Here is a 25,153-nt window from a genome sequence, read left to right as displayed (position 1 = left end):
AATTGGTGGATTTTTTTTCCTTCTTAATGCGTTTGAGCCAATCAGTTGTGTTGTGACAAGGTAGGGTTGGTATACAGAAGGTATCCCTATTCGGTAAAAGACCAAGTCCATATTACGGCAAGAACAGCTCATATAAGCAAATAGAAAAGACAGTCCATCATTACTTTAAGACATGAAGGTCAGTCAATCCGTAAAATGTCAAGAATTTGAAAAACCATCAAGCGCTATGATGAAACTGGCTCTCATGAGGACCGCCACAGGAAAGGAAGACCCAGAGTTACCTCTGCTGCAGAGGATAAATTAATTAGAGTTAACGGCATCTCAGATTGCAGCCCAAATAAATGCTTCACAGAGTTCAAGTAATAGACACATCTCAACATCAACTGTTCAGATGAGGCTGCGTGAATCAGGCCTTCATGGTCAAATTGCTGCAAAGAAACTACGACTAAAGGACACCAATAATAAGAATAGACTCGCTTGAGCCAAGAAACATGAGCAATGGACATTAGACCAGTGGAAATCTGTCCTTTGGTCTGATGAGTCCAAATGTGAGATTTTTGGTTCCAACCGCCGTGTCTTTGTGAGACAGAGTAGGTGAACGGATGTTCTCCACATTTGTGGTTCCAACGTGAAGCATGGAGGAGGAGGTGTGATGGTGTGGGGGCTCTTTGCTGGTGACACTGTCAGTGATTTATTTAGAATTCAAGGCACACTTAACCAGCATGGCTACAACAGCATTCTGCAGCGATACGCCATCCCATCTGGTTTGTGCTTAGTGGTACTATCATTTGTTTTTCAACAGGACAATAACCCAAAGCTCACCTCCAGGGTGTGTAAGGGCTATTTGACCAAGAAGGAGAGTGATGGAGTGCAGCATTAGTTGACCTGTCCTCCACAATCACCCGACCTCAACCCAATTGAGATGGTTTGGGATGAGTTGGACTGCAGAGTGAAGGAAAAGAACCAACAAGTGCTCAGCATATGTGGGAACTCCTTCAAGACTGTTGAAAAAGCATTCCAGGTGAAGCTGGTTGGGAGAATGCTAAGAGTGTGCAAAGCTGTCATCAAGGCAATGGGTGCCTACTTTGAAGAATCTAAAATCTAAAATATATTTTGATTTGTTAAACACTTTTTTGGTTACTACATGATTCCATATGTGTTATTTCATAGGTTTGATGTCTTCACTATTATTCTGCAATGTAGAAAATAGTCAAAATAAAGAAAAACCCTTGAATGAGTAGGTTTTCTCCAAACTTTTGACTGGTACTGTATGTAGTTAAATAGTTAACCAAATAGCTACCTGGACTATGTGAGTTGACCCTTTTTGCACTAACTTTTTTTGACTCATCACATACGCTGCTGCTACTGTTATATGTGCATATCTACCTCAAATACCTTCTACCACTGCACATCAACTCGGCACTGGTACCCCTTGTAGATAACCAAGTTATCGTTACTCATTGTGTATCTATTATTACTTTCATTATTACGTATTATTACTTTTCTATTATTTATTTATTTTCTTTCTCTCTGCATTGTAAGTAAGCATTTCACTGTTAGTCATCATCTGTTGTTTACAAAGCATGTGACGAATACAATTTGATTTGGAGATGGCTTCCTTTTGCCATTCTTTAACAACATACAGCTAAATACATTTAGTCCAAGCCCCATTAAAATGCATGCTGTGTTAGCTTTACACTATGATATTGTCTCAATAGATATCAACATATATTTAACACAGTGTGCTGATTTATTCATTATTCAGTGTTACAAACATTTTACAACTTCTGAAAACAGTGTGAATCCAACTGAAACTTAACCTCTGTGGCGTAAGTGCAATGCACTTGGAATATTTAAAAAATATATATAATACTGTAATAGCCTTGGTGTCCCATTTGATATTTATACCATTTAGCTTCATATCATGTAAATGTGTCTTTGTTCAAATCCAGAGTACAGAGTTCAAAGTTCAGTATCATATTTCTAATGTGTTGTGGTGTAAACAAGTGAGTTCAACTTTGTGTGATAAAATATGTCATAGGCAGCTACATCCTGTCGTGGCTATTACGTATTTCTTGCATCCACATGGCAGCTGTGTGGCTAATACAAGGTATGAAAGATACAGTGTATCAATACTGCATGTCACGTAAAGGCCAAATCCATTTCTCCTGACCCCTGGGCCATCTGGAGTTGGTCCTTTGTTGGCCAAAAAGCCCTCCTTTTTATTTAAAGGGGCGGGACTTCCGCTCAAAGAGTCACACAGTCAGTACATAAATATCCCTGTAACTCAGGACAACCAAAGGCTTATCTCTTTCTATGTTTATTGTGTTTCACCATCTTCTTCCTCATCAGGATCATCTCGTAGAGTTTCTCTAGGCCTGGTTGTAAGCCCTGTCCATCCACGGCGCTGCAGCTCTGTACGTGGTGCAGTGTGGAGGCATTCAGTTCATGGACAGCCAGGGCCTTCTCCACCTCGTTCACAGACAGAGCCGAGGCCAGGTCCTGCTTGTTGGCCAGCACCAGGACGGGCACCCCCTGGTTCTCCGAGGTACGGGTGATCTTGTGAAGCTCCACCTTGGCCTCCTCCATACGTTCGGTCTCGGTGGAGTCCACCACGAACACCATGCCGTCGGTCCGCCTCGTGTACGACTTCCAGAGGGGCCGTAGCTTCTCCTGGCCTCCTACGTCCCAGACCTGGAAGGTGATGGCACGCGAGCTGCCCACCGCTACTTTGATCTTCTCCGTGTTAAAGCCCTTGGTCGGGATGGTCTTGACAAACTCCCTGAGTTTCAGTCTGTAGAGCAGAGAGGTTTTGCCAGCCGCATCCAGGCCGATCACCACAACGTGCAAGGACTGGAAGTTTTGCAGGAAAGGGGTGTTGGGGGCTATCTCGGTCAGCTGGTTCCCCATGGCAATGGGATGTTCTCACCTCTTTATGTGAGGTAGCAAATTCTGGTTAATCCGTTCTAATAGGTTGGCATTGGCACCCTCTTCAAAGGTGAAGGTGACAGACTGGATGGCTGCAGGACTGTGGACCTTATCAAAACACAAACACAAAAATGAGTTACTATTTAAAGACTAGACAATGCGATTGACAGGTATCACAACAACTGAGGTGCTATTACACAATAATAAACAATGACACAGACAGGAAATGTCATTAGACACTGTAATACAACACATTAACGATTGCTTCTATGGTTAGTTGATCTGTTTGCAAACAATGAGACTGATCAATGATTAATGCAAGTTCTTATTGAATTGAATTGCAACAAGCCAAGCAACAATTGAGACCAATTGGTTATCCTTTGTTGGAATAAAACCACAACCATAACAGCCATAGCCCAAGACAAGGTCAATTTAATTGTTGGTCATAGGAAATGTCCAGACAGCACAATTTCATTCTGAATTGATCAAGATAAATGATGGTTTGGGTTTAAAAGTGTAAGGAGCGGTAGGGCTGACAGCATTTTAATTGATGGCTGGTTGTTATAGTTGTCTTTTTTGCCACTATTCTAATCCTCATTATGCAGTCAAATCCCAATGGCTGTCTTGGGGCACATTGCTTACAAGTTTAATATGAATGAGGGAATATCTATGCATTTGCACACTGAATGCAGTTAATGCTGGGATATGATTGCGATTATAATCCAATTGTTTTTATGAGGCTTTGGTTTCTAAAGAAAAACAGACAACTTCAATAAACACAACCCATATTTTCTCCATGGGCTGTTATAAAAAAAGAAAACGTCTTTGCTGCCATCCCAACTCTTTAATTGTGAGAACATCAAATTGAAGAAAATAGCCTGACTGTAATTCTGGCATCATTCTGAGGACTGAAATATGTGATAAAACTGCAGATTTGCCTTCTATGAGTGAGACATTTTACTGGAATGAAACTGCTGTAACCAACCATGTGCATAGCATTACAACTCAGATGGCATTGCTGTAAGATACCCTATCTCTATCTGCACAAAATCGTATAATAACCTGATAAAAACTATTGTCAAATATATTTACCTTCTAGACCTCTTGAATGTACAAATATGGCATAATCCTAGCGCAGCGACCACATCCATATATTCATACATCCAAATATAGTTTATCTCTGCGCGCTCATATCTGTCCGTCTGCTCCCTGCACTGGTGGAGCAATAAACAGTGGAGTGGAATAGCGCGCACAACTGCTAGAACGACAACCCGAGGTGACGTCCCTCAATAATCTATTCCCCTGCTGAGTGTATGGACCATAGAGATCCTATAAATTAGAATATTCCTAATTCTATGGTATAGACAGACTTTGGCGCCACCTTGTGTCAAACATAACCACTGCCCACACACTGGGTAAGAATGGGATGGAATTCATTGAACAAAACAGTTTTGTTCAAATCTTGCATTGTCATTATAATGTTATGATGTCACAATCAGAAGCACAGTCAGATAGATCTGTCTTCAGTAAGGGCTGTTGATGTTGTCCTGTTGTTGCTGTCTGGAGAGCTCATTGGCAAGTGCATTTTTTTATATTTAGGAAAGTAATAAATTACAATTTTGTCTTTGTTTTTAAACAGAGGAAAATATGTTTTAGTATAAACATAATCAATGCAGTTTGTGAATTGATCTTATGTATTATTGCGCAAACAGTTATTCTATTATATTAAACTCGATTCTGTGATTAGATGTAGCTAGTCTGTGCATGCAGTTTTTATGCCTCTTCAAATGATTGCGTCATAGGGGGCGCGTTCGAGTGGATCACTTTTGTGAAGTTCACGGCCTTTCAAAGTGTATTTGCATTACTAGGATAACAATTGTCCGACTTGCACCTACATGTTGACTGCATGAACTTTGCAAAGTTCATATTATCAAAGGTCATTAAGTATTTTTACAATAAAACTGTGGATGGAAACGTGGTTACTGGCAACACTAATGCCATGTTGCACTGAGCCTTGCTGTTGGAAAACCCCATCAGTAACTAGTTTTGCGTTCAATTGGCGACAGATTTTCATGTGAATATTCTAAAATCTGCATAAAAACAATATGTGCATTTTCCTACCAGAGATGTTTCTATCAAATTGATTTGTTGCAGATAAAAGCCTGTGCATGATGATATAGCGAACATAAAAATTACTTTTGCAGTTCAATTTCAATGTAATGGATAAAATATACAAGTTTGGGTTTCCTCCGCCATTTCTCACATAATTAATTTCACAGGCGCAAAATGATCCCACCATGTTTAAGGAACAAATTATCTATAGGCATTGCCCATAGCTTCCACATCATTTGAACCAACGTGGAGTTGAATTGAGGTCTGTGCCCAGTGGGTAGTGTCCGACTGTTTCATTCGCCTTACCACTCAAACGAGCCCAGGTTGTTAAGTACTCATCAATCAGGGTAATTACCATACGCAGATTACGCTGTGTGGTCCAATACTCTAAACGTCCTCCTTCTTCACAGCGTGATGTACTAACATGACAGCCATGCAGTGGGAAGCACGGCGCAGGCAGAACGCCGCGTGACTATCACTCATAAGACAGGGAGGGCCATTGTTCTTTTAATTATCGATGACATTAAAGTAGGAGACATTATAGGACAGTAGGACATTGTTGATACCGTAGCTATTTCAGTCAAGGTTACAATGTTACTCCAGTGGTAGACTAAATCACAGAGCCTTAGCAATGTGTATAAAGAGAGGATTTCTCTCTTGGATTTATAGGATGTGAAGTGACCTGCTCTGATGGTAGAGAGCCAGCCTGAGGCGCCAAACATGCCAGTCCTACCCATTGTGCTGGATGTGCCGCTGAGTTAAACTATTCTCATCCCTTGCTAGAGGTTATAAATGTCTATGCAATTAACTGAATCTAACTTCTTTATAGCCCTCTCTCTATGCTTTTCTCTTTATAGCAGGTTAAACTGTGCACTGCAAGTGTTGTGGGGTTTTGCTAGGCTTAGCGTGCTAAAATAACTATAAACTAGAAGGATTTTACATTAATTAAAGTTTGAGCTACTGACACATGTAGGCCTGACAATTTGTCTTTGTTCTCAGGAGTAACAAGTTCTCATAGCCTAACCATGAGGCCACAGCCTGAAATGTGTGTGTGTATGCAACATTGTACAAGGGCATAAGATATGAACAAGCAGTGTAAAATGTGTGTGTGTTAAGAAGGGCGCTGTACTGTGGGACCGAAACTGTGCTAATCTTAGAGAGGCACAGGAGGGGTGTAGAGGGAGGGGGGGGAATCAGGAGACTGCTGACTATGGTGTACAATAGACAATAATAGATAAACTATACACACGAAGATCATCTGTGAGGTTCTGAATTATGCACTATAACCCAATACTATAACACATGTGATTGAATATTGTTGCAACTGTTGGCCTGGGAGCCTGTGTGTGCTGGAAGTAACAGTTAGCCCCAGATAAGTGTGCTGGGAAGCTGTGAGAGCGAGAACAGTGGGCTTTGTATACAGGTGCAAATAGCTCAGACAATATTGCAGAGCTGTCTGACCTCAGTCTTTGGGGTGAGGGAGCGTAATCTACACAGCAACAGCGTCGGGACATCACATGCGCTAAGGGGCCAGGACTGGCTTAAAGCGCCAACACCAACGATAGGCTGGGTGAGTCTAAACCACGCCCAGTCTCTACTCTGACAGGCCGGCTCAGAAGTGGGAACTATCTCTGTCATGAGTATATTATCATATCTTTGTCAGGAACAAGTGTCTTCTCTGTTTTCATCCTGCGTGATGTTACAGTGAACCCGTATATACGGAAATTGCATTTGCCATTTATTACTTAGTTAATAAAAAGTACTTAGCATACAATTAATGACTATTGTCATACTTGTCCTTATACCAGATTGAATTGACGCAACCCTAACAGTGTGCACACTAACAAAGACAGCTACAGTGCCCAGATTGACAACAGATAGTGAGTTCAGTTCTTGCATCACACACTGTTGAGTTATGGGGACAACCTTAGCCAAACATGTTCATTCTACTACCATAGGACCTCTAGTTATCAGGGGCTCAGCTTTCATGGTTTCAATCTAAGAAATTGAGAGTAGAATATGGCCTATTTATTTTTACTAATCATGTTGTGACGATTGACAGGGAAATTCAATAATATTATAGAAACTTGATTTAACCTCCAAAGTTGGGATCTCCCCCCCCCCCCCCCACACACACACACATCTCATGTCAGTGTCTTCAAAGAAAGACTTTTAAAAGCTGGTAAGGTTCTAGGTATTTCAGCCATGTGCCTCAAAAGTTCCAAGTGTGCAAATAGTCAGAGTTCAACACCCTGTCCAGGAAAGTTGTCACTCCACTGCACCATTCCTCTCACAGTCAAATCATGGCAACACTTAGGAAATGTTATTTACCTTGTTATATACTGTAAGGTTGATGGAGGTTAATGGAATTACAAGCCAATCGCATACTGAATATCAATGCAGTAAACTTTAAAATACACATAACATGACTTGTGGAATTTAATTTGTATTCACACATCTCATATACAGTGGGGAGAACAAGTATTTGATACACTGCCGATTTTCCTACTTACAAAGCATGTAGAGGTCTGTAGTTTTTATCATAGGTACACTTCAACTGTGAGAGACGGAATCTAAAACAAACATCCAGAAAATCACATTGTATGATTTTTAAGTAATTAATTTGCATTTTATTGCATGACGTAAGTATTTGATCACCTACCAACCAGTAAGAATTCCGGCTCTCACAGACCTGTTAGTTTTTCTTTAAGAAGCCCTCCTGTTCTCCACTCATTACCTGTATTAACTGCACCTGTTTGAACTCGTTACCTGTATAAAAGACACCTGTCCACACACTCAATCAAACAGACTCCAACCTCTCCACAATGGCCAAGACCAGAGAGCTGTGTAAGGACATCAGGGATAAAATGGTAGACCTGCACAAGGCTGGGATGGGCTACAGGACAATAGGCAAGCAGCTTGGTGAGAAGGCAACAACTGTTGGCGCAATTATTAGAAAATGGAAGAAGTTCAAGATGACGGTCAATCACCCTCGGTCTGGGGCTCCATGCAAGATCTCACCTCGTGGGGCATCAATGATCATGAGGAAGGTGAGGGATCAGCCCAGAACTACACGGCAGGACCTGGTCAATGACCTGAAGAGAGCTGGGACCACAGTCTCAAAGAAAACCATTAGTAACACACTACGCCGCCATGGATTAAAATCCTGCAGCGCACGCAAGGTCCCCCTGCTCAAGCCAGCGCATATCCAGGCCCATCTGAAGTTTTGAAGATGGGTCGTGGCTGGGTCTTCCAGCATGACAACGACCCGAAACACACAGCCAGGGCAACTAAGGAGTGGCTCCGTAAGAAGCATTTCAAGGTCCTGGAGTGGCCTAGCCAGTCTCCAGACCTGAACCCAATAGAAAATCTTTGGAGGGAGCTGAAAGTCCGTATTGCCCAGCGACAGCCCCGAAACCTGAAGGATCTGGAGAAGGTCTGTATGGAGGATTGGGCCAAAATCCCTGCTGCAGTGTGTGCAAACCTGGTCAAGAACTACAGGAAACGTATGATCTCTTTAATTGCAAACAAAGGTTTCTGTAGCAAATATTAAGTTCTGGTTTTCTGATGTATCAAATACTTATGTCATGCAATAAAATGCAAATGAATTACTTAAAAATCATACAATGTGATTTTCTGGATTTTTGTTTTAGATTCCGTCTCTCACAGTTGAAGTGTACCTATGATAAAAATTACAGACCTCTACATGCTTTGTAAGTAGGAAAACCTGTAAAATCGGCAGTGTATCAAATACTTGTTCTCCCCACTGTATGTTCTAAATCCCTACAGTTATGTTAAAACAACCAACATGTACTTTCACAGTTCACAAATCATTCACAAAACTACTTTAGAAGAATATTGCACAGCAAATAATGTGGGCACAGTTCACAAATCATTCACAAAACTACTTTAGAAGAATATTGCACTGCAAATAATGTGGGCACAGTTCATAAATCATTCAGAAAACTACTTTAGAAGAACATTGCACAGCAAACAATGTGGGCAGAGCATAGGACAATACTAGAATGAATTATATTGTCTACTACAATACGTATACATATTTTCACTTTGGGAATCCCTCGTTGCCAGGCTTTCATTGTTCCAAAATCATTTGCCCGATAGAGTGGGGAATGGTGGTGTTGGCTCCACAGTCAATGTACTCAAAGGTGTCTTTGGACAGCTGCTCCGAGTGAGCCAGGTAGGACACATTCATTGTCATTCTGTGAAAGACGAAGAGGGAATATTAAGGCGGACATTTTGAAATCTTCAACTGCAAGTGCACAGTCTCCTGTTTCAAAATGTGAAAAATGGTCAAAGTTCAAACATTTGTTATTCCCGACTACCTTTTTCGGTAATAATAAATGCAACGACTGTACATTGGGTTGGTTTATGAGCTCTAAGGAATGACTATAGTGACACTGTTACTAGGTTAACAGCCCGATTAATCCCAAACGGACATGAAACAAATGAGTGACATATTTTGAACACGTGGCTTGAAAAGGGGAATTCATCCACGTTTTGAAAAGGCTAAAAAAATTCCTATATTGGCTCCAGTAGCATTAGTGTTGGGTCTTGAAAAGCAAAATTCAGATTTTGTCTAGGTGAAAAGAAGTAAGGTCAATACATGTTTACTTCGCCAAAGGTCTTCAAGGCCACTGACAAGAATAGTCAGCAAAACTACTTTGTAAATCATTCTTAGAAGTACAGGATATGTATGTTTGAGTGTCTCGGCAGTTCCAGTCGAGATATGCTACATGACCAAAAGTATGTGGACACCTGCTCATCGAACATCTCATTCCAAAATCATGGGCATTAAAATGGAGTCGGTACCCCCTTTCTTGCTATAACAGCCTCCACTCTTCTGGGAAGGCTTTCCACTAGATGTTTCTGCAGGGACATCCATTCAGCCACAAGAGCATTATTGAGGTAGGGAACTTTGTAAGTCCCAATTTGTAAGTCGCTCTGGATAAGAGCGTCTGCTAAATGACTTAAATGTAATGTAAATGTAAATGGAACTGATGTTGGGCGATTAGGCCTGGATCGCAGTCTGCGTTCCAATTCATCCCACAGGTGTTTGATGGAGTTGAGGTCAGGGCTCTGTGCAGGCCAGTCGATCTCGACAAACCTTTTCTGTATGGACCTCGCTTTGTGCACGGGGGCATTGTAATGCTGAAACAGGAAAGGGCCTTCCCCAAACTGTTCCCACAAAGTTGGAAGCACAAAATTGTCTAGAATGTCATTGTATGCTGTAGCGCTAAGATTTCCCTTCACTGGAACTAAGGGGCCTAGCCCGAACCATGAAAAACAGCCCCAGACCATTATTCTTCCTCCACCAAACTTTACAGTTGGCACTATGCTTTCAGGCAGGTTGCTTTCTCCTGGCATCCGTCGGACTGCCAGAGGGTGAAGCGTGATTCATCACTCCAGAGAACGTTTCCACTGCTCCAGAGTCCAATGGCGGCGAGCTTACACCACTCCAGCCGACACTTGGCATTGCGCATAGTGATCTTAGGCATGTGTGCGGCTGCTCGGCCATGGAAACTCATTTCATGAAGTTCCCAACGAACAGTTATTGTGCTGACGTTGCTTCCAGAGGCAGTTTGGAACTTGTAGTGAGCGTTGCAACCGAGGAAAGACAATTTTTACCCGGTACGAGGAAAGACAATTTTTACCCGGTACGTGTTTCAGCACTCGGCAGTCCCGTTCTGTGAGCTTGTGTGGCATACCACTTCGAGGCTGAGCCGTTGTTGCTCCTAGATGTTTCCACTTCACAATAACAGCACTTAGCAGGGCAGAAATTTGACTAACTGGAATGCTGGCATCCTATGACGGTGCCACGTTGAAAGTCACTGAGCACTTCAGTAAGGCCATTCTACTGCCAATGTTTGTCCATGGAGATCGCAAGGCTGTGTGCTCGATTTTATACATCTGTCAGTAACGGGTGTGGCTGAAATAGCTGAATCCACTAATTTGAAGGGGTGTCCACATTCTTTTGTATATATTGTAATGAAACAGGCAGGGAGCAGGTCTCGAACCCTCAACCTTCTAGCCCGAAGTCCAGCGCGCTATCGACTGTGCCCCAAAAGCATGCTCAAGTGGCAGAGTCGATATCCGCGCTTATAAACCCAGGGTCGTTACACTATAGTGTATGTTGAAATAGGAAGTCAATGGGGCATACTATAGACAAGCACTGAAGCTAGGCATGCTACAGCCTAGTAGTCAGATGCTGAAGTGTCTTGAAGTGTATGTAGTGAGACGGATGTGTTTATGGTTGGTCCTTTAATTAACATATCTTAAAATAAAAGTGTGATACCCACTGCAAAAGTAAGAACAAGGTGTGAATCCTTATGGAGGTTGACTTGCAGTAATTACTGAAACAGAAGAGTTACGAAGACATTTATTAGCCTATACATATAACATAAGGAAAATCATATTTTGAAAACAAAACCAAGACTGTACTGTAAGTTTAATTCATATACAGTGCATTCGGAAAGTATTCAGACCCCTTGACTTTTTCCACATTTTTTTGCAAACATTTCTAAAAACGTTTTTTTTTTTAGCTTTGTCATTATGGGGTAGTGTGTGTAGATTGATGAGGGGAAAAAACAATTGAATCAATTTTAGAATAAGGCTGTAACGTAACAAAATGTGAAAAAAGTCAAGGCGTCTGAATAGTTTCCGAATGCACTGTAAGGCCTAGCCAAGAGTAGTTAATGTACCATAATGTACACAGATAATACTATATTTCCTTCCTAATTTAGAAGTAGTGATGGTAATGATATTGAACATATAAGTGATAATAAACATCATGCTTACTTTAGGCCTGGGTCCTCAATTATAATGGGTATGACAACAGTATACTGTACGAACATAAAAAAGGAGACCGGAAAACTCAATTAGATCGGGAATTAAGGTCAAATTGTTTTATATAGGACCTTAAAGGAAAGTGCTTTGCACGACAGTACTACAATTGTGTCATTTTACATTTTAGTCATTTAGTAGATGCTCTTATCCAGAGCGACTTACAGGAGCAAATATGGTTAAGTGCCTTACTCTAGGGCACATCGGCAGAGTTTTCACCTAGACGGCTCGGGATTCAAACCAGCGACCTTTCAATTACTGGCCCAACGCTTTTAACCGCTAGGCTACTTGATCCATTATGATTTATATTAAACAACAATATCAAACTCACCAATTTCTCTGAACGTGATTTGACCGAGGTCATATTAGATATCTTGATTCTGCCCATCACTGTTTCATCGATCAGCACTTGCATATCAAAGTCCAAGACTTTCATCTCCGCAAAATTGTCATTGGTGAAGTTGAAAACATTCTAGAAGAGGAAACGCATAGTTTGAACACACTGACCTCATGCAATAGACCAATCAATGAGCGACCACATGTTGTCTTTGATGTCTACGGGAGTGTGGCATGTATACTTACAGTGACTTGCATTTCAACTTTGTCTGGGGTGAAGAAGACCATCACTGATTGGACGGTGACAGGGGATAGTGAGATACTCCGTGGGAAGAGGAAGAAGAGGATCAGAAAGCAGATCAGGAGACACAGCACCACCGAGATACACACGTAGAGTTTCCTGGAAAATTTGAGTTAACAACTATGAGGCAAAATATTATATTTTGATTAAATTCACAAAGAATCTTACTGTATACAGTGTCACATATGGGTAAAACACATCACACAGTCACTCAAACACACACAATCAGACGCACAAAAACAGACACACACACACTTACGTGCGGCTGGGCCTCAGTCTTTTGTCTGAACATGAGATGACTGCCACTAGCTGATCATGTTCTATACAGAGAACAGTAAGGAGGGTTACTATTTCACAGTTAGAGATATGGCTCTATTGGTATGTCAGCCTTCCTGCACACAACACACAACATCACTTCTCTTAAATCAAGTGTGGGTTATCAATAGTTTAAGGAAGACACTTCCCGAATCCCATCAGCAAGTCTTAGAATACCAACATGGAAATAGTCACATTGTTGAAATGTAAGTTAATCACAGGAACAACTAAGCAGTCAGTCTGGCAGAAGTGGGCCACCTACTTCTTGGAATACGCCCTATTCCCCGACAAGTCGGGCAGTTATCTCCTAGATTGCCTATGCTGTCCCCGACGGCTCCATATAGTTGGGAGTGGGACCGAAATTTTCTCTTCTCTGGTTCTTGTTCCTGAGGCACGATGGCCTCTGTGCCCTCCTTGGGGGCACTGGGGTATCCAACAGTGACCATGGTCTGAAACACCGTCCTATCTGCTGGGAGAAAAGGAAACACAACCCCCTGTCTGCTGTTAAAAGGTGGCATCAGCCATGCATTCTCTCACATGAACAAGTATGACTGATATTGTCTAAAAATGTATTGCTCTTTCTATAAAGCACCTTGGTGTTGGACCTCTTTGTGAAACCTGAAAGAATATTGATTTGCTCTTTATAGTGCAACACTATAAACCTTCAACCTGCCTCTATAAAATAATTTCCCTGCATTTGATACACACGAGGAGAGAAAGACATAGGAGGAGGCCAAAGTCCTCAACATTGCTGTAAAGACAAGACCGTAGCATCACTGTATCTTGTCTATGATTGCCTGCTGCTGGATTAGATAAAGCGATACCATATTCTTATACGTTCTGTTAGATGAATTAGCTTTTTTTTGCCACAATATCGCTAAGGGTGTAGGCCTTCGTAATTTCATGTAACACTTTCTCCTTTATATAGATTTGGAGTACAAACCAGGAATGCCACTTTATAACAGCATTTACGCATTGTATCTGTCATCCTTACTATACATTCCTTACATAAATGTTGTTTCAAATTACAAATCTTCATAATTTTGAAAATATATAATATAACTGTAATTAAAATAGGCTACCTGAATTAGACAATGACATACACATTAGATGGCCTATCAATTATTTAAGCATTGAAAACATGACATTATTAAATTATGATATACAGTATTCAATTTGAATTTAAGGAAAATGACAAAACATTAGTTCAGCTGACAGTGTAGAAAGTTGATATGCTTCTGCGCACTTACCTTATAACCTGATGTCCGTCAGGTTTTCAGTGCGGATAATTGTTATATGGTAAATACTCACAGCCAAACATGTTTATACCAGTCAACGATTAACGAATATTGGATTTTCTCCAACATAGTTTGTCTGGCGAAGTGACGAATTCACTTCCTACTTGAAGCATTTGAAAGGCGGACGTCATGCCTGAATGATGTATGCTGCCACTTGGTGGTAAATTACTGGCATTACCCACAACAACGCTTATTAGCTGCACCTAGATTTGGATTCTGATTAAGACTTGGCAAAGCAAAGCAATACATGACAGTCGGTAGGCCTATGTCAAATTTCTAAAGATACTGAGTGAACATAACAATTTTTTCCCGTGCAACCAACGGGCAGAATTTAAAAGGATAGTCCACCCAAATTACATATTGGTTTCCTTACCCTGTAAGCAGTCTATGGACAAGGAATGACAGCAATCCATGTTTTGGTTTTGTTTACCAGGCCACTGTTTCAAATGCTAACTTTTAAGCATTTGTGGCACAAATCCAAGTCAATTGTACCTAAATTCAGCAAAAAAATAAATGGCCCTTTTTCAGGATCCTGTCTTTCAAAGATAATTCGTAAAAATCCATATAACTTCACAGATATTCATTGTAAAGGGTTTAAACACTGTTTCCCATGCTTGTTCAATGACCCATAAACAATTAATGAACATGCACCTGTGGAACAGTCGTGAAGACACTAACAGCTTACAGACAGTGGGCAATTAAGGTCACAGTTATGAAAACTTAGGACACTAAAGAGGCCTTTCTACTGACTCTGAAAAACACCAAAAGATGCCCAGGGTCCCTGCCCATCTGCATGAATGTGCCTTAGGCATGCTGCAAGGAGGCATGAGGACTGCAGATGTGGCCAGGGCAATACATTGCAATGTCCTTACTGTGAGACGCCTAAGACAGAGCTACAGGGAGACAGGACAGACAGCTGATCGTCCTCGCAGTGGCAGACCACGTGTAACAACAGCTGCACAGGATCGGTACATCCGAACATCACACCTGCGGGACAGGTACAGGATGGCAACAACAACTGCCCGAGTTACACCAGGAACGCACAATCCCTCCATCAGTGCTTAGACTGTCCGTAATAGGCTGAGAGAGGCTGGACTGAGGCTTGTAGGCCTGTTGTAAGGCAGGTCCTCACCAGACATCACCGGCAACAACGTCACCTATTGGCACAAACCCACCGTCGCTGGACCAGACAGGACTGGCAAAAAGTGCTCTTCACTGACGAGTCGCGGTTTTGTCTCAGCAGGGGTGATGGTCGGATTTGCGTTTATCGTCAAAGGAATGAGCGTTACACCAAGGCCTGTACTCTGGAACGGGATCGATTTGGAGGTGGAGGGTCCGTCATGGTCTGGGGCAGTGTGTCACAGCATCATCGGACTGAGCTTGTTGTCATTACAGGCAATCTCAATGCTGTGTGTTACAGGGAAGACATCCTCCTCCCTCATGTGGTACCCTTCATGCAGGCTCATCCTGACATGACCCTCCAGCATGACAATGCCACCAGCCATACTACTCGTTCTGTGCATGATTTCCTGCAAGACAGGAATGTCAGTGTTCTGCCATGGCCAGCGAAGAGCCCGGATCTCAATCCCATTGGGATCTGTTGGATCGGAAGGGTGAGGGCTAGGGCCATTCCCCCCAGAAATGTCTGGGAACATGCAGGTGCCTTTGTGGGAGAGTGGGGTAACATCTCACAGCAAGAACTGGCAAATCTGGTGCAGTCCATGAGGAGATGCACTGCAGTACTTAATGCAGCTGGTGGCCACGTTTCTTTTTTTGCTGAGTTTATATTAGCATTTTCGTTCTTCTTGTCCAAATCATCCTAAAGTATCTTAAAGGTATTGTGAAGTTAATGAAGATTACCTCCAGAACAAGACTCATTACAAAAAATGCTGACCTGCCATTCAAACAGCCATGTTGAAAATACATTTCAGTCACTTAAAGGAGAATTGTGCAAGTTGTTTATTGGCTAACTGACAATTGCATGGTACTTACTTACATGCTGAATGAAAGGAAAGCCCTTAACCAAGCACAGGTAAAATATTCCGCAATTCTTCCAAAGCATGCTCCTTTAAAGTGTGAGTATTTGAACAAATATCACAATCATAATGTGTCCAGTTACAAATCTAATTTTTCTTTAAATGAGAAAATAGAGCGAAAACTATCAAACATAACGGGATTATACAATGATTAAAACCTACGCACTCACATGAGAATTCATTTAAAATCACCGTAGTAACACAGGAACCAGTCACTACTGATATGCATAAAAATACAACAAAAACTATGAGAAACTCAGTTCCATGAACAAACTTAGGAATGTCTCTTATAGATGTTACGGTTGGATATACGTAGTGTCGTATGATGTAAATATATGAACAAGGATGATCCTTACAGGGTGAAAGTTTGAACATGAGGATGTGTGTGACGCAGAGCCAACATTTATAGCTGTGACTCCTATAGTACAGCTACATGACTAATATATACTTAAACCTGACATGCAGGCGTCTCTTAAAAAGAAACAGCTTATTTCCTTAATATGCAGTGCCTGTTCATAACATAATCCACAGGTCAAATGTTGCTTGTTGCGTAACATCTAAAATAACAGTACTTTTGATACATACATACAAAAAGATTGCAGAAATCAAAAGGAATCTGACATCTGCTTTCTTTAGCATTCCTATGTAATTGAATTCCCCTGTGAATCAACCCTGTAAGTCCTTCAAAACAACAAGAGTAGTCCCAATACCGTCCGCGACGGATAAAAGTGGACTTTTAATTCTGGTTACATTCAATACCAATACCCTCCATTCTCTTTGGACAGAGTATCTACCCTAGCCCTGTCAATATGTCGCATTCAGCAGCTAGTCGGAACTAGGAATCTGACATTTACGACATGTTAACTGGTAGTAGTTATACACGTGCCGCGTTCAACGAATCAGGAAGTTGGAAATCTTAGAGTTTCCTAGTTCCGAGTAGCATATGAACGCGGCAATATGTAGGGCCCATTACCTAACATGTCAGTGACAGCAGTGCCATTATGTGAACCCCTCTCTCTCATTGGGTGTCAGAGGTCAGGGGTTGCGTAGAGGCCCGGCTTATTGGCCCATCAGTAGCGTGTGGCGGCGCCCCATTCGTAGTCGGCCTTGGCGACCAGCTCATTGACAGTGTGCAGCAGGTTGTGTTTGTGCTTCCTCAGCAGCTGCTGATTGAGCCGCTGGTCCCCGAAGCCCATCTCCAGCAGCACAGCCATCATGGAGGCGTCCTGGCTGGCCGGGTCCACACCACGCTGCAGGGGTGAAGGGGATAGGGGAGCCAGGTCAAAGGTTAGTTCTGGTTTGTCATTTTAAAAGTGCACAGGAAGTCAAGAAGATATGCCAACATGTAAAGACACTTTAAAATGGATAAATAACTCACAATTGTATGTAATAATCACTTCATGATATTATAACCATTTATCATACAGCATATTCAAAGCTGAGTCAAGTTTATCTCATGGCAGTGTGCGACAAGGTGTTTGACTGGGCTGTATGTGGGACTTACCTTTGTGGAGCAGCTCTGTCCAGTGAAGAGAGCCTTGTAGGCAGACGCTGCCACTGACAAAGCCCCCTTGACAAGTCCCTCTGTCATACCGCCTTGGCCCCTATAGAAGAGGAAGGATGTGGTCAGCCACTATACTTAACTGGAACAATCTGTTCCAGGGCCAGAGGTTAGCTTTCACAAAATGCCACAAAACATGTATCAACAAGAGTTGTTAGATCACCGATGAGATCACTCAAAAGGTCTTTAAATATCTTCTATTTAAAGCGGTTGTAGTGTTGTAGCGTGGTATCATACTGTAGGGCCTATTACCAATGAAAGACCAGTAGATTTTAAAACTTTGCATTCAAATAGTGATTTGTTGGTCGAAAACCAAGCATCCCATCTAGCACAAATGAGGAACATTTATTATTATTATTATTATATATTTTTTACGGCAATAGATGTTTAGATCATTTCTAAAACGAAACTAGGCTTAATATTGTGTGGGAAGGCGTTTCACCTTCGGTGGGGGTAGCTGCGGGGTCTGGAGTTGTACGTCTCCAAGACACTGTCTGAGCCTGCCAGTCTGGTTTGACTAGATACTGAAATATAGATTGGGGGGGGGGGACACACACATACTGGATGAGAGAGCTATACATTAACACAGTCAGATGTTTTGCTGAAGTAAGAAGCCTTGAAATAACATCTAGTTCCCCGTTCTTCAAAGAGAGACGCATGTTTCCTTTCTGGCCAGTGGCCACAGACGGTAAAGCGGTCCATAAGACTAGCTAAAAAGCTGCCAAGACTCATGCATGTCAAATGAGTCCTTTGTGTGATCAGAGCTTCCAAAACATTGTATGTCTGCTTCATGCAAGGAAAAGGCTGTATTTTGCAGACACTTCCCGGCCCGTCATATCTAACACCCACCATTTAAATGGACCGCTGGTTCGCATGGTTCTACTGGTCCAGAAGCTTGTTGACTCGTTGGCTCTGCAACATGGACCGCTTCAGACCTGGGAAACAGAACAAAAACATCCTAATATACTAATCGAAGAGAAGGGAGAGTGGATAACAGTATAGTATAATTCCAATAGACCTACCAATTTGCACACTTCACTTCAAAATAAAACACATTGCAAACGTGTGTGATACAACTGTAACATATCATCTGTCATAATATCATTTTCCCCTGTTCACCTATATGTGTGTTGAGCCCTGTAATATCTAAGCTAATAGACTACTGTTGCATCAGAGAGCCCTCTCACCTGTGTGTGTACAGGGCCTGTGGGGACAGGAGAGGGACGGGCGGGGGCACCACCTCGGGGGTGAGGGGCACGGCGTCCAGTGTCTGGGAGGCACACAGCATCTGGTTGACACTGCTGTGGATTGGAGCCTCCGTGACTAAGGCTGCAGCCCCGGCCGCTTCTTGCCTCTCCCCCTCTGGGGTGGCCCTGTCCAGTTCCTCACGCTCCGAGTCGGAATCCTCCTCCTGCTCCGCGGCTGCAGTAGTGACAGGCTCCGAGAGGGCGGAGCTGTACATGGACTCGCCCAGCGGCCGACTGGTGTCGAAGCAGTCGGGCAGAACGATGACGTAGTCCTCGCAGGAGGACGAGGACAAGGTGGAAATCTGGCTGCTCACCTCGTCCCAGTCTGCTGTCTCGTCTTCTTCCATCTCATCGTAGTTCTCATTCTTTTCATCTTCTTCATCCTCCTCGTTCACATTATTTCTGGCTTTTTTGTCTTCCTTGTCCTCCTCCTTCAGTTCATGCAGCTCCATGTACACATTTTCAACCTCTGGGGCCAGAAGCACCTCTGAGGACAATGCAATGAGGAAGAAAATATGCATTAACCAAAACAAATTCTGATTATGTCTTGTGATAATTTACAATTGCCAATGTGTAATTGGTGCATTTTGACTTGAGTTACCACTAGTTACTGAGTGTAAACAAAAGCAGACTGACTGTATTGAGAGTTGTTTCTTACCTGGGACGGTCTCCTCCTCTGACAGTGTGATCTGGGGAAGGCCTGGAGGTGAACCTTGACCTCTCATAACCCCCATCATCAGCACATCTGGTCCTGCCACTCTTACTGCAGTGTCAAGTACTTTCCTCTCATAGTCAAAGACAGGTCCCAGGGCTACAGCTGGGAGTGCTTCAAACATTTAAAAAAACAACTGGTGTTACTTTAGTTTTTAACTTCCCCCATTTACACAGTCAGATAACAAGACCAAGAGCACAGCTAGTGAGTGGACAGAACAGCCATACTTTATCGTTCAACTGAGTCTCATATCATGGTCACTCAGTCATGCTTTCCCATTTTGCTGGGAAATTCAACCAAACAAGATGGCCGCCTCACCTTTGGGCTTGCAGTAGCTGGGTTGATGTCTGCGCGGGGGCTTGTGGTCGGGAGCCTCCTCCAGGGCGAGGGAGCGGATCACCGTCTCATACACAAACTGGGACCCGCTGATGTCCCCCTCGTCCCCATCCTCGTGGCCAAGGGGGTCCGAGTTCTCCCTCTTCACACCTGATCACGACACACACAATACAAAGACAATACAAAGATTAGGGCTGTGTATGATATGACTGATCAAAGATTTTTCTCTCAACTTCTTTTACTCAAGCTGACACTTGCCTTAGAGCCTGTCATAAAGCCTCAGGTCTAGCATATTTATATTCTTAAATCCATAGTTGTTAATAATAAACAACAAAACTCACAATTTGATATAGACTTGTCACTTATTTACTGGATAAAAGAGTAAAGTGAAAGACACTTATTTACTGGATAAAAGAGTAAAGTGAAAGAAAAACATTGGCCTCTGCCCTCTGTCTTACCCAGCAGGTTATTGACCCTGTTCGTCTCAGTGATGTCTTGGAACAGAGCGGGGTCTGGGTTCTCCAGAAGAGGGCCGTCGTGGGGCAGAGGGGACATACAGGGGGTCAGATCTACCAATGGAACAAAAACAAACTCATCTCAGTCATCAACACACAAGCATTAGGTCTTGAAATTCTCAGAATATCTGAAAAAAGCCCCACAAAAATATATCTTGCCATGCGTTGTGGTGATATTATATTGTTTCTTACCAACTGGAGTGTTGTTTGGTACTTTCTCCAACTCTTGTACAATGTTCATATCCAGCAATTCAAAGGACAACAGATCCTAAAAAAACACAAATAATACAAATATTGTTGAGTCATTGAAAAAAGCAGGAAGTTGCCCTGTGGTGTATGGTGATATCATACTACTGAGTCTACCTTTGTGGCAAAGCCAACATGCCTTGACTTGCCCGGACCTTAGTCTTTCCCCACCTGTGCAGTGAGCAGGTCTACAGAGGGTAAGTAGTAGTCTCTGTGGCAGTAGTCTACAGACATGGCCAGACCATTGTCCCTGGAGCTGGACCTCCCCTCCACCTTCTCCACAACCACAGGCCTGGGCTCGTCCTTCTGAAGCACCGTGGGAGGAGAACGTCAATCACAAGATATAATGACACCAATAGTGGTGGAAATAGGCTGGATTTTGATGTTTTATTCCTGTAACTTTTACCTGATACTTAGTAAATCCATCCCTGTATCAGGGTCTGCAATCGCAAAATATTCTTGCTTTGTACCTGATGTCAAATTTGCTTAGTAGATCTGGCCCTGTACTAGTGTGTAGCTTGGCTAAACAAATGTGAATGGGACAGAGCTGGTTGACTTGCCAGGCATTTGCTCTGAGGACAGTTGGTGTTTCTGCTGGTGCTGGGGGCCACCACGATGCTGCACCACACGCGGGGGCCAAACTGCTCTCCGCAGTGCGCCAGGCGCCAGTGGGAGGTGTAGGGGCCCTCCATCACCGGGGCAACGAAGGCCACACTGACCACGCCCACCTGGCCCGGCTGCAGCAGGGGCACGGCCACCTCGCGCTTTTCCTCCGACGCCAGGGCCAGGTTACCCCACATGCACTTCAGCTAGGGACACAGACACACACACAGGCATGCAAAGAAGACACACATACATTGACACAAGCACAAGGACCCAGACAAAAACACTTCAACAGAAAACTTAACACTGTATTCACACAGAGAATTTACACTGAATTCACAAAGGGCTGTAGCACTGGTTGGGTTAATCAGACAGTAAGTACTAATTACACGTAATAGTTACAATTATGTGTAGTTAGTTCTAGTATTCAAGTTAGGGATTGAGATCGTTCTAGTATGCAGGTTAGGGACTGAGATGGGTCCTCTTGGGGGGGGTACCTTGGTCTCCGAGGTCCAGTTGATGGTGCCCGAGTTCCTCATCTTCCAGTACTTGATGAACTTGGTGCCGGGCTCTAGGCAGGTCCCATCAGGCAGATTTTCATCCAGAAACAAGGCAGCCATAGTGGGCACCAAGGTGGTGTGGGAGACCTCGGGACCCCTAGTGTTTCAAGTGTACAGAGCATTGTTGAAAACAGCCCCGGCTTCAGACCCATCCCTCTTTTTTTTCTATGAATCATAAAAGCAGCAGGATCCTTTTTGCAGCTCAAAGCTATTTATTGTTTAGAAATCTATGAAGCAGCAGCAGCAGTTTCACACGTGGGGTAGTTCCATCATCCACCAGCGATAAATTCTATTACAACTATTACAAAGATGGCCTATTTCTTGAGAAAATATTTGCTTTTTTCTCCATGCTGGGCCTAGAGACACCCAGCACTCTGACGCCCTCCCAGGGTGGCGCTTACTCTGGACTGGAGGCCTGGGAGTCTGGGGCAGGACCTGGGGATGGTTCTGGGGCCTGGGTAGCAGCAGGATCAGGGGCCAGGGCTGGAGCCTGGGTGGCAGCCATATTGGATCTGGCGAAGGTAGTGGCAGGGCTGCTCCATTGCAGGCCCCTCTTTTCCAGCCTCAGCTTCTTCTTGATCTCCTTCACCTCGGCCTTGAGCTGCCTACTCTCAGCTTTGAGGCGCTGACGCTCAGCCTTGCGCACCGTCCTGTCTCCTCGCCTTGGGAACCTGAGTACAAACGAAATACAGAAGTTTTTTAATTTTTTTAAAATACACTGGGAAGTGTGAAAGCTGAACATCTCCTGACAATACAAGTAACACAGACAACATCACAGTAAGGGCAGGCTTCTACATCCAGCAGACTAACCTTAATTCTCCTGACATGCCATGCTCAGGGATGGAGAGGGGCGTTTTAGTTCTCACCAGGTTGTGGCTGGGGTCGTGGCCATGTCGACACAGCTCACATAAGATGCAGGATGGACACACACTGGAGAAAAACAGGACACCAAAAAGAAGGTAAGGACACTAATTGAAAGTGACATTTCATGAGAAATCAGCAAAATAAACCTTTTATTTTATTTCAACTCATGAGCTCATTAATAACGTAATAATATTGATCTATTATTGTTGTGATGGGTCTACCTGCACTGATACGCTCCATCAGAGGCTGGTCTCTTGCATTTGCTGCAGTCAGGAGTATAGCCCAATGAAGTGTAGGAAGGGGGCCCGGTGGAGGAGGAGCTGATCTTTGGCCCCTTGACATTGACTCCACCTACAGCTCCAAGGGCCTCGAGGGGCCCGTCGGGGTCAGGAGCCTTGTGGGTGCAGCACTGGCCAGAGAAGTCGTTACACATTTTCTCCACTACCTCCTTTACCACCTCATCCTTGAACTGACAGGAGAGAGGGATCCCGTTAAAACGAGTTCTACATTTTTAAAAATGTAAGTCGATTTTTGGGTTTATTATTCTGAAATATAAAGAAACAATGAACAATCTAATTTCAATATGGACTTACTTTTTCCATGTAAGATCTGAACCAAGCTGGGGGAGGCTTATCCTCTGGCTTGGTCAATTTGTTGTCCTTCACAACCACCTATAAAATCAATTGATTGACATTAAACTCATATTATGATTTGTCAAAGTCATACTATGAAACCAAAGAGTGTGTATTTTAGTATTACATTTTCACAACCTGTCCTGAAGAAAGTGAAAGTATCACTATCTTCAGGAAAGGTTGTGAAAATGTGATAATAAAATACAAACTCTTTGGTTTCATAGTATGACTGACAAATCATAATATGAGTTTAATGTCAATCAATCACTCATGCAAAACTATACCAACCTGACTATGATATAACTTCTCTTACATTCAGACAACATTTCATCAACATTGAAAGCCGTGTGTGGTGCTCTTACAACATCTCGCTCAGGGGTGACCTGTGTGCCTTTGTCCACAGTCTTGACCCTGGAGGGGTACGGAGGGGCCGGCCGGAGGTCACCCTTCAGCTCCTTCACATCTTGGGCCTTGACCGGCCCAGCGGCAGCCGGACCCTGCTTTGCCTTGTAAACGTTCATGTGCAACTGGTTCCCCTGCTTCTCTGCACTCTGGAGGAAATAGCACGTTCAGCAATTCCATATAGGATTTTACAGACTGGAAGAACTAGTTCACAGAATGATTTTTTTGCCTTTGAAATACATTTTTAAAAAACATGTAAGTTTGAATACCTTCACCGCCTCCTCATATTCCTCTGACAAATATAGACAAACAAAAGAGATCAGAGAATACATTTGTGTTGGTGTGACCTCTCAATTATGAACGGGAAAGCTTTAACTAATAACCATCACATTAAAGATGGAGAAAAGTAATGGCATATCATTGTGATTTAGCTGAGAATAATTTCCCCCCTATATTAAGATTATCACTTAATTTACACACCTTGACTGTTAATGGAAACCTGAAACAAAGAGAGTGATTAGTGTTACAGAATGCCTTCTGAAAAAACATATTTTGAATCTGCTAACGTATCCCATGTCCCATACTGTTGTTGCTGTAACGTTACATCAGAAATGTTGGAACAATGTGAATGATCGAGCAGAGTGAGGACTTTGCCCTACATTCGAATAATAATACACAATAGAATAAAATACTTTTTAACTCACCTCCTCATTGTCCTCATCAAAATATTTCACTTGGAAATTGCTTATGCCAAACGATGCATTTATCTGTAGATTCAATTCAAAGAACATAGCATGATGATTCAGGATCAGCATAACAGGATCACATCACATATAATAATAATACTCTAATTTGTTGCTAGAAAGATCATTTGCAGACAAATGTCTAAATGGTCCAACGTTTGTGGTAACTAGGCCATGGCTAGGCCTGCTAGGCTCGAAGAATGCAGCTAACTTCTCTTTAGCTAAACTGCGCCAGCGCTAGATAGCTAAACTAGCTACTTGCCCAGGCTTCAACCGACTCCCATTCCGATTTATCCAAATCTGGAGCCACAAATTTCTTTACATTCCCCCTGAAATTCACTTTAATCGTAACAGGTAGCCCCATGGCTGCTTTTTGTGATTAAAAAAGGAGAATCATTGAAGATTATAGTGGACAAAACGAGTTCTCGCATTCGCCAATCCTCTTGTTTACATCGTCAGCTGAAAAATACGATTGCGCGTTCAGTGCATAAATATGCAGCGTTCAAAACAACTGGGAACTCGGAAATATCTTCAGTACGTTCAAG

At 42.8% G+C, this 25,153-nt stretch overlaps 3 protein-coding genes across 10 annotated transcripts; all 3 read right to left on the bottom strand.

Moving 5' to 3' along the window:
- Positions 1–1,731: 1,731 nt before the first annotated feature.
- LOC139570224 (ADP-ribosylation factor-like protein 4D) lies at positions 1,732–4,321 on the bottom strand. Its single transcript, XM_071391919.1, has 2 exons — positions 4,021–4,321; positions 1,732–3,036 (listed from the first exon to the last, which is right to left on the bottom strand). Exon 2 carries the CDS (start codon positions 2,908–2,910, stop codon positions 2,305–2,307), a length of 606 nt encoding a protein of 201 aa, XP_071248020.1. The 5' UTR covers positions 2,911–3,036; positions 4,021–4,321; the 3' UTR covers positions 1,732–2,304.
- Positions 4,322–7,427: 3,106 nt separating this feature from the next.
- On the bottom strand, positions 7,428–14,271 carry LOC139570223 (transmembrane protein 106B-like). 6 transcript variants are annotated; one of them, XM_071391916.1, is made up of 8 exons: positions 14,104–14,271; positions 13,116–13,347; positions 12,798–12,858; positions 12,484–12,637; positions 12,233–12,373; positions 11,857–11,900; positions 11,358–11,411; positions 7,428–9,260 (listed from the first exon to the last, which is right to left on the bottom strand). In XM_071391916.1, exons 2-8 carry the CDS (start codon positions 13,297–13,299, stop codon positions 9,134–9,136), a joined length of 765 nt encoding a protein of 254 aa, XP_071248017.1. In that variant the 5' UTR covers positions 13,300–13,347; positions 14,104–14,271; the 3' UTR covers positions 7,428–9,133. The 6 variants fall into 6 exon arrangements, 5 of the variants coding, with proteins under 5 accessions (XP_071248017.1, XP_071248016.1, XP_071248015.1 ...); XM_071391915.1 differs by having other exon boundaries at positions 13,116–13,322; positions 14,104–14,270; XM_071391914.1 differs by having other exon boundaries at positions 13,116–13,319; positions 14,104–14,269.
- A 1,824-nt stretch (positions 14,272–16,095) lies between these two features.
- On the bottom strand, positions 16,096–25,128 carry LOC139570220 (next to BRCA1 gene 1 protein-like). Of its 3 annotated transcripts, XM_071391904.1 has the most exons (21): positions 24,871–25,128; positions 24,570–24,632; positions 24,346–24,364; positions 24,135–24,157; positions 23,826–24,014; positions 23,425–23,502; positions 23,053–23,300; positions 22,778–22,897; positions 22,369–22,638; positions 21,905–22,064; positions 21,365–21,613; positions 20,976–21,110; positions 20,751–20,826; positions 20,502–20,612; positions 20,026–20,193; positions 19,654–19,821; positions 18,936–19,482; positions 18,598–18,683; positions 18,191–18,272; positions 17,692–17,791; positions 16,096–17,437 (listed from the first exon to the last, which is right to left on the bottom strand). In XM_071391904.1, the coding sequence occupies exons 1-21, from the start codon at positions 24,970–24,972 to the stop codon at positions 17,258–17,260; spliced, it is 3,174 nt and encodes a 1,057-aa protein (XP_071248005.1). In that variant the 5' UTR covers positions 24,973–25,128; the 3' UTR covers positions 16,096–17,257. The 3 variants fall into 3 exon arrangements, 2 of the variants coding, with proteins under 2 accessions (XP_071248005.1, XP_071248006.1); XM_071391905.1 differs by lacking the exon at positions 20,976–21,110; XR_011674032.1 differs by lacking the exon at positions 18,191–18,272 and having other exon boundaries at positions 17,300–17,437.
- Between the last annotated feature and the right edge of the window lie 25 nt (positions 25,129–25,153).

Source organism: Salvelinus alpinus, chromosome 3 (genome assembly GCF_045679555.1).
Source record: "Salvelinus alpinus chromosome 3, SLU_Salpinus.1, whole genome shotgun sequence".
NCBI classification, from domain to species: Eukaryota; Metazoa; Chordata; class Actinopteri; order Salmoniformes; family Salmonidae; genus Salvelinus; species Salvelinus alpinus.
The sequence above is the reverse complement of the archived record's forward strand: the minus strand, read 5'-3'. Positions and strand labels throughout refer to the sequence as shown.

Coding starts and splice junctions, on each gene's coding strand:
- LOC139570224 (XM_071391919.1), bottom strand. CDS start 2,910: ATGGGGAACCAGCTGACCGAGATAGCCCCCAACACCCCTTTCCTGCAA.
- LOC139570223 (XM_071391913.1), bottom strand. Junction 12,859..13,115: donor AATAGGGCGTATTCCAAGAA/GTAGGTGGCCCA, acceptor TTCTCTGTATAG/AACATGATCAGCTAGTGGCA. Junction 9,261..11,357: donor ACCTTGTTCTTACTTTTGCA/GTGGGTATCACA, acceptor CGTCTTTCACAG/AATGACAATGAATGTGTCCT.
- LOC139570220 (XM_071391904.1), bottom strand. CDS start 24,972: ATGGGGCTACCTGTTACGATTAAAGTGAATTTCAGGGGGAATGTAAAG. Junction 18,684..18,935: donor CAGGCCCTGTACACACACAG/GTGAGAGGGCTC, acceptor TCTGTTTCCCAG/GTCTGAAGCGGTCCATGTTG. Junction 17,792..18,190: donor CGCAGCTACCCCCACCGAAG/GTGAAACGCCTT, acceptor CCTCTTCTATAG/GGGCCAAGGCGGTATGACAG.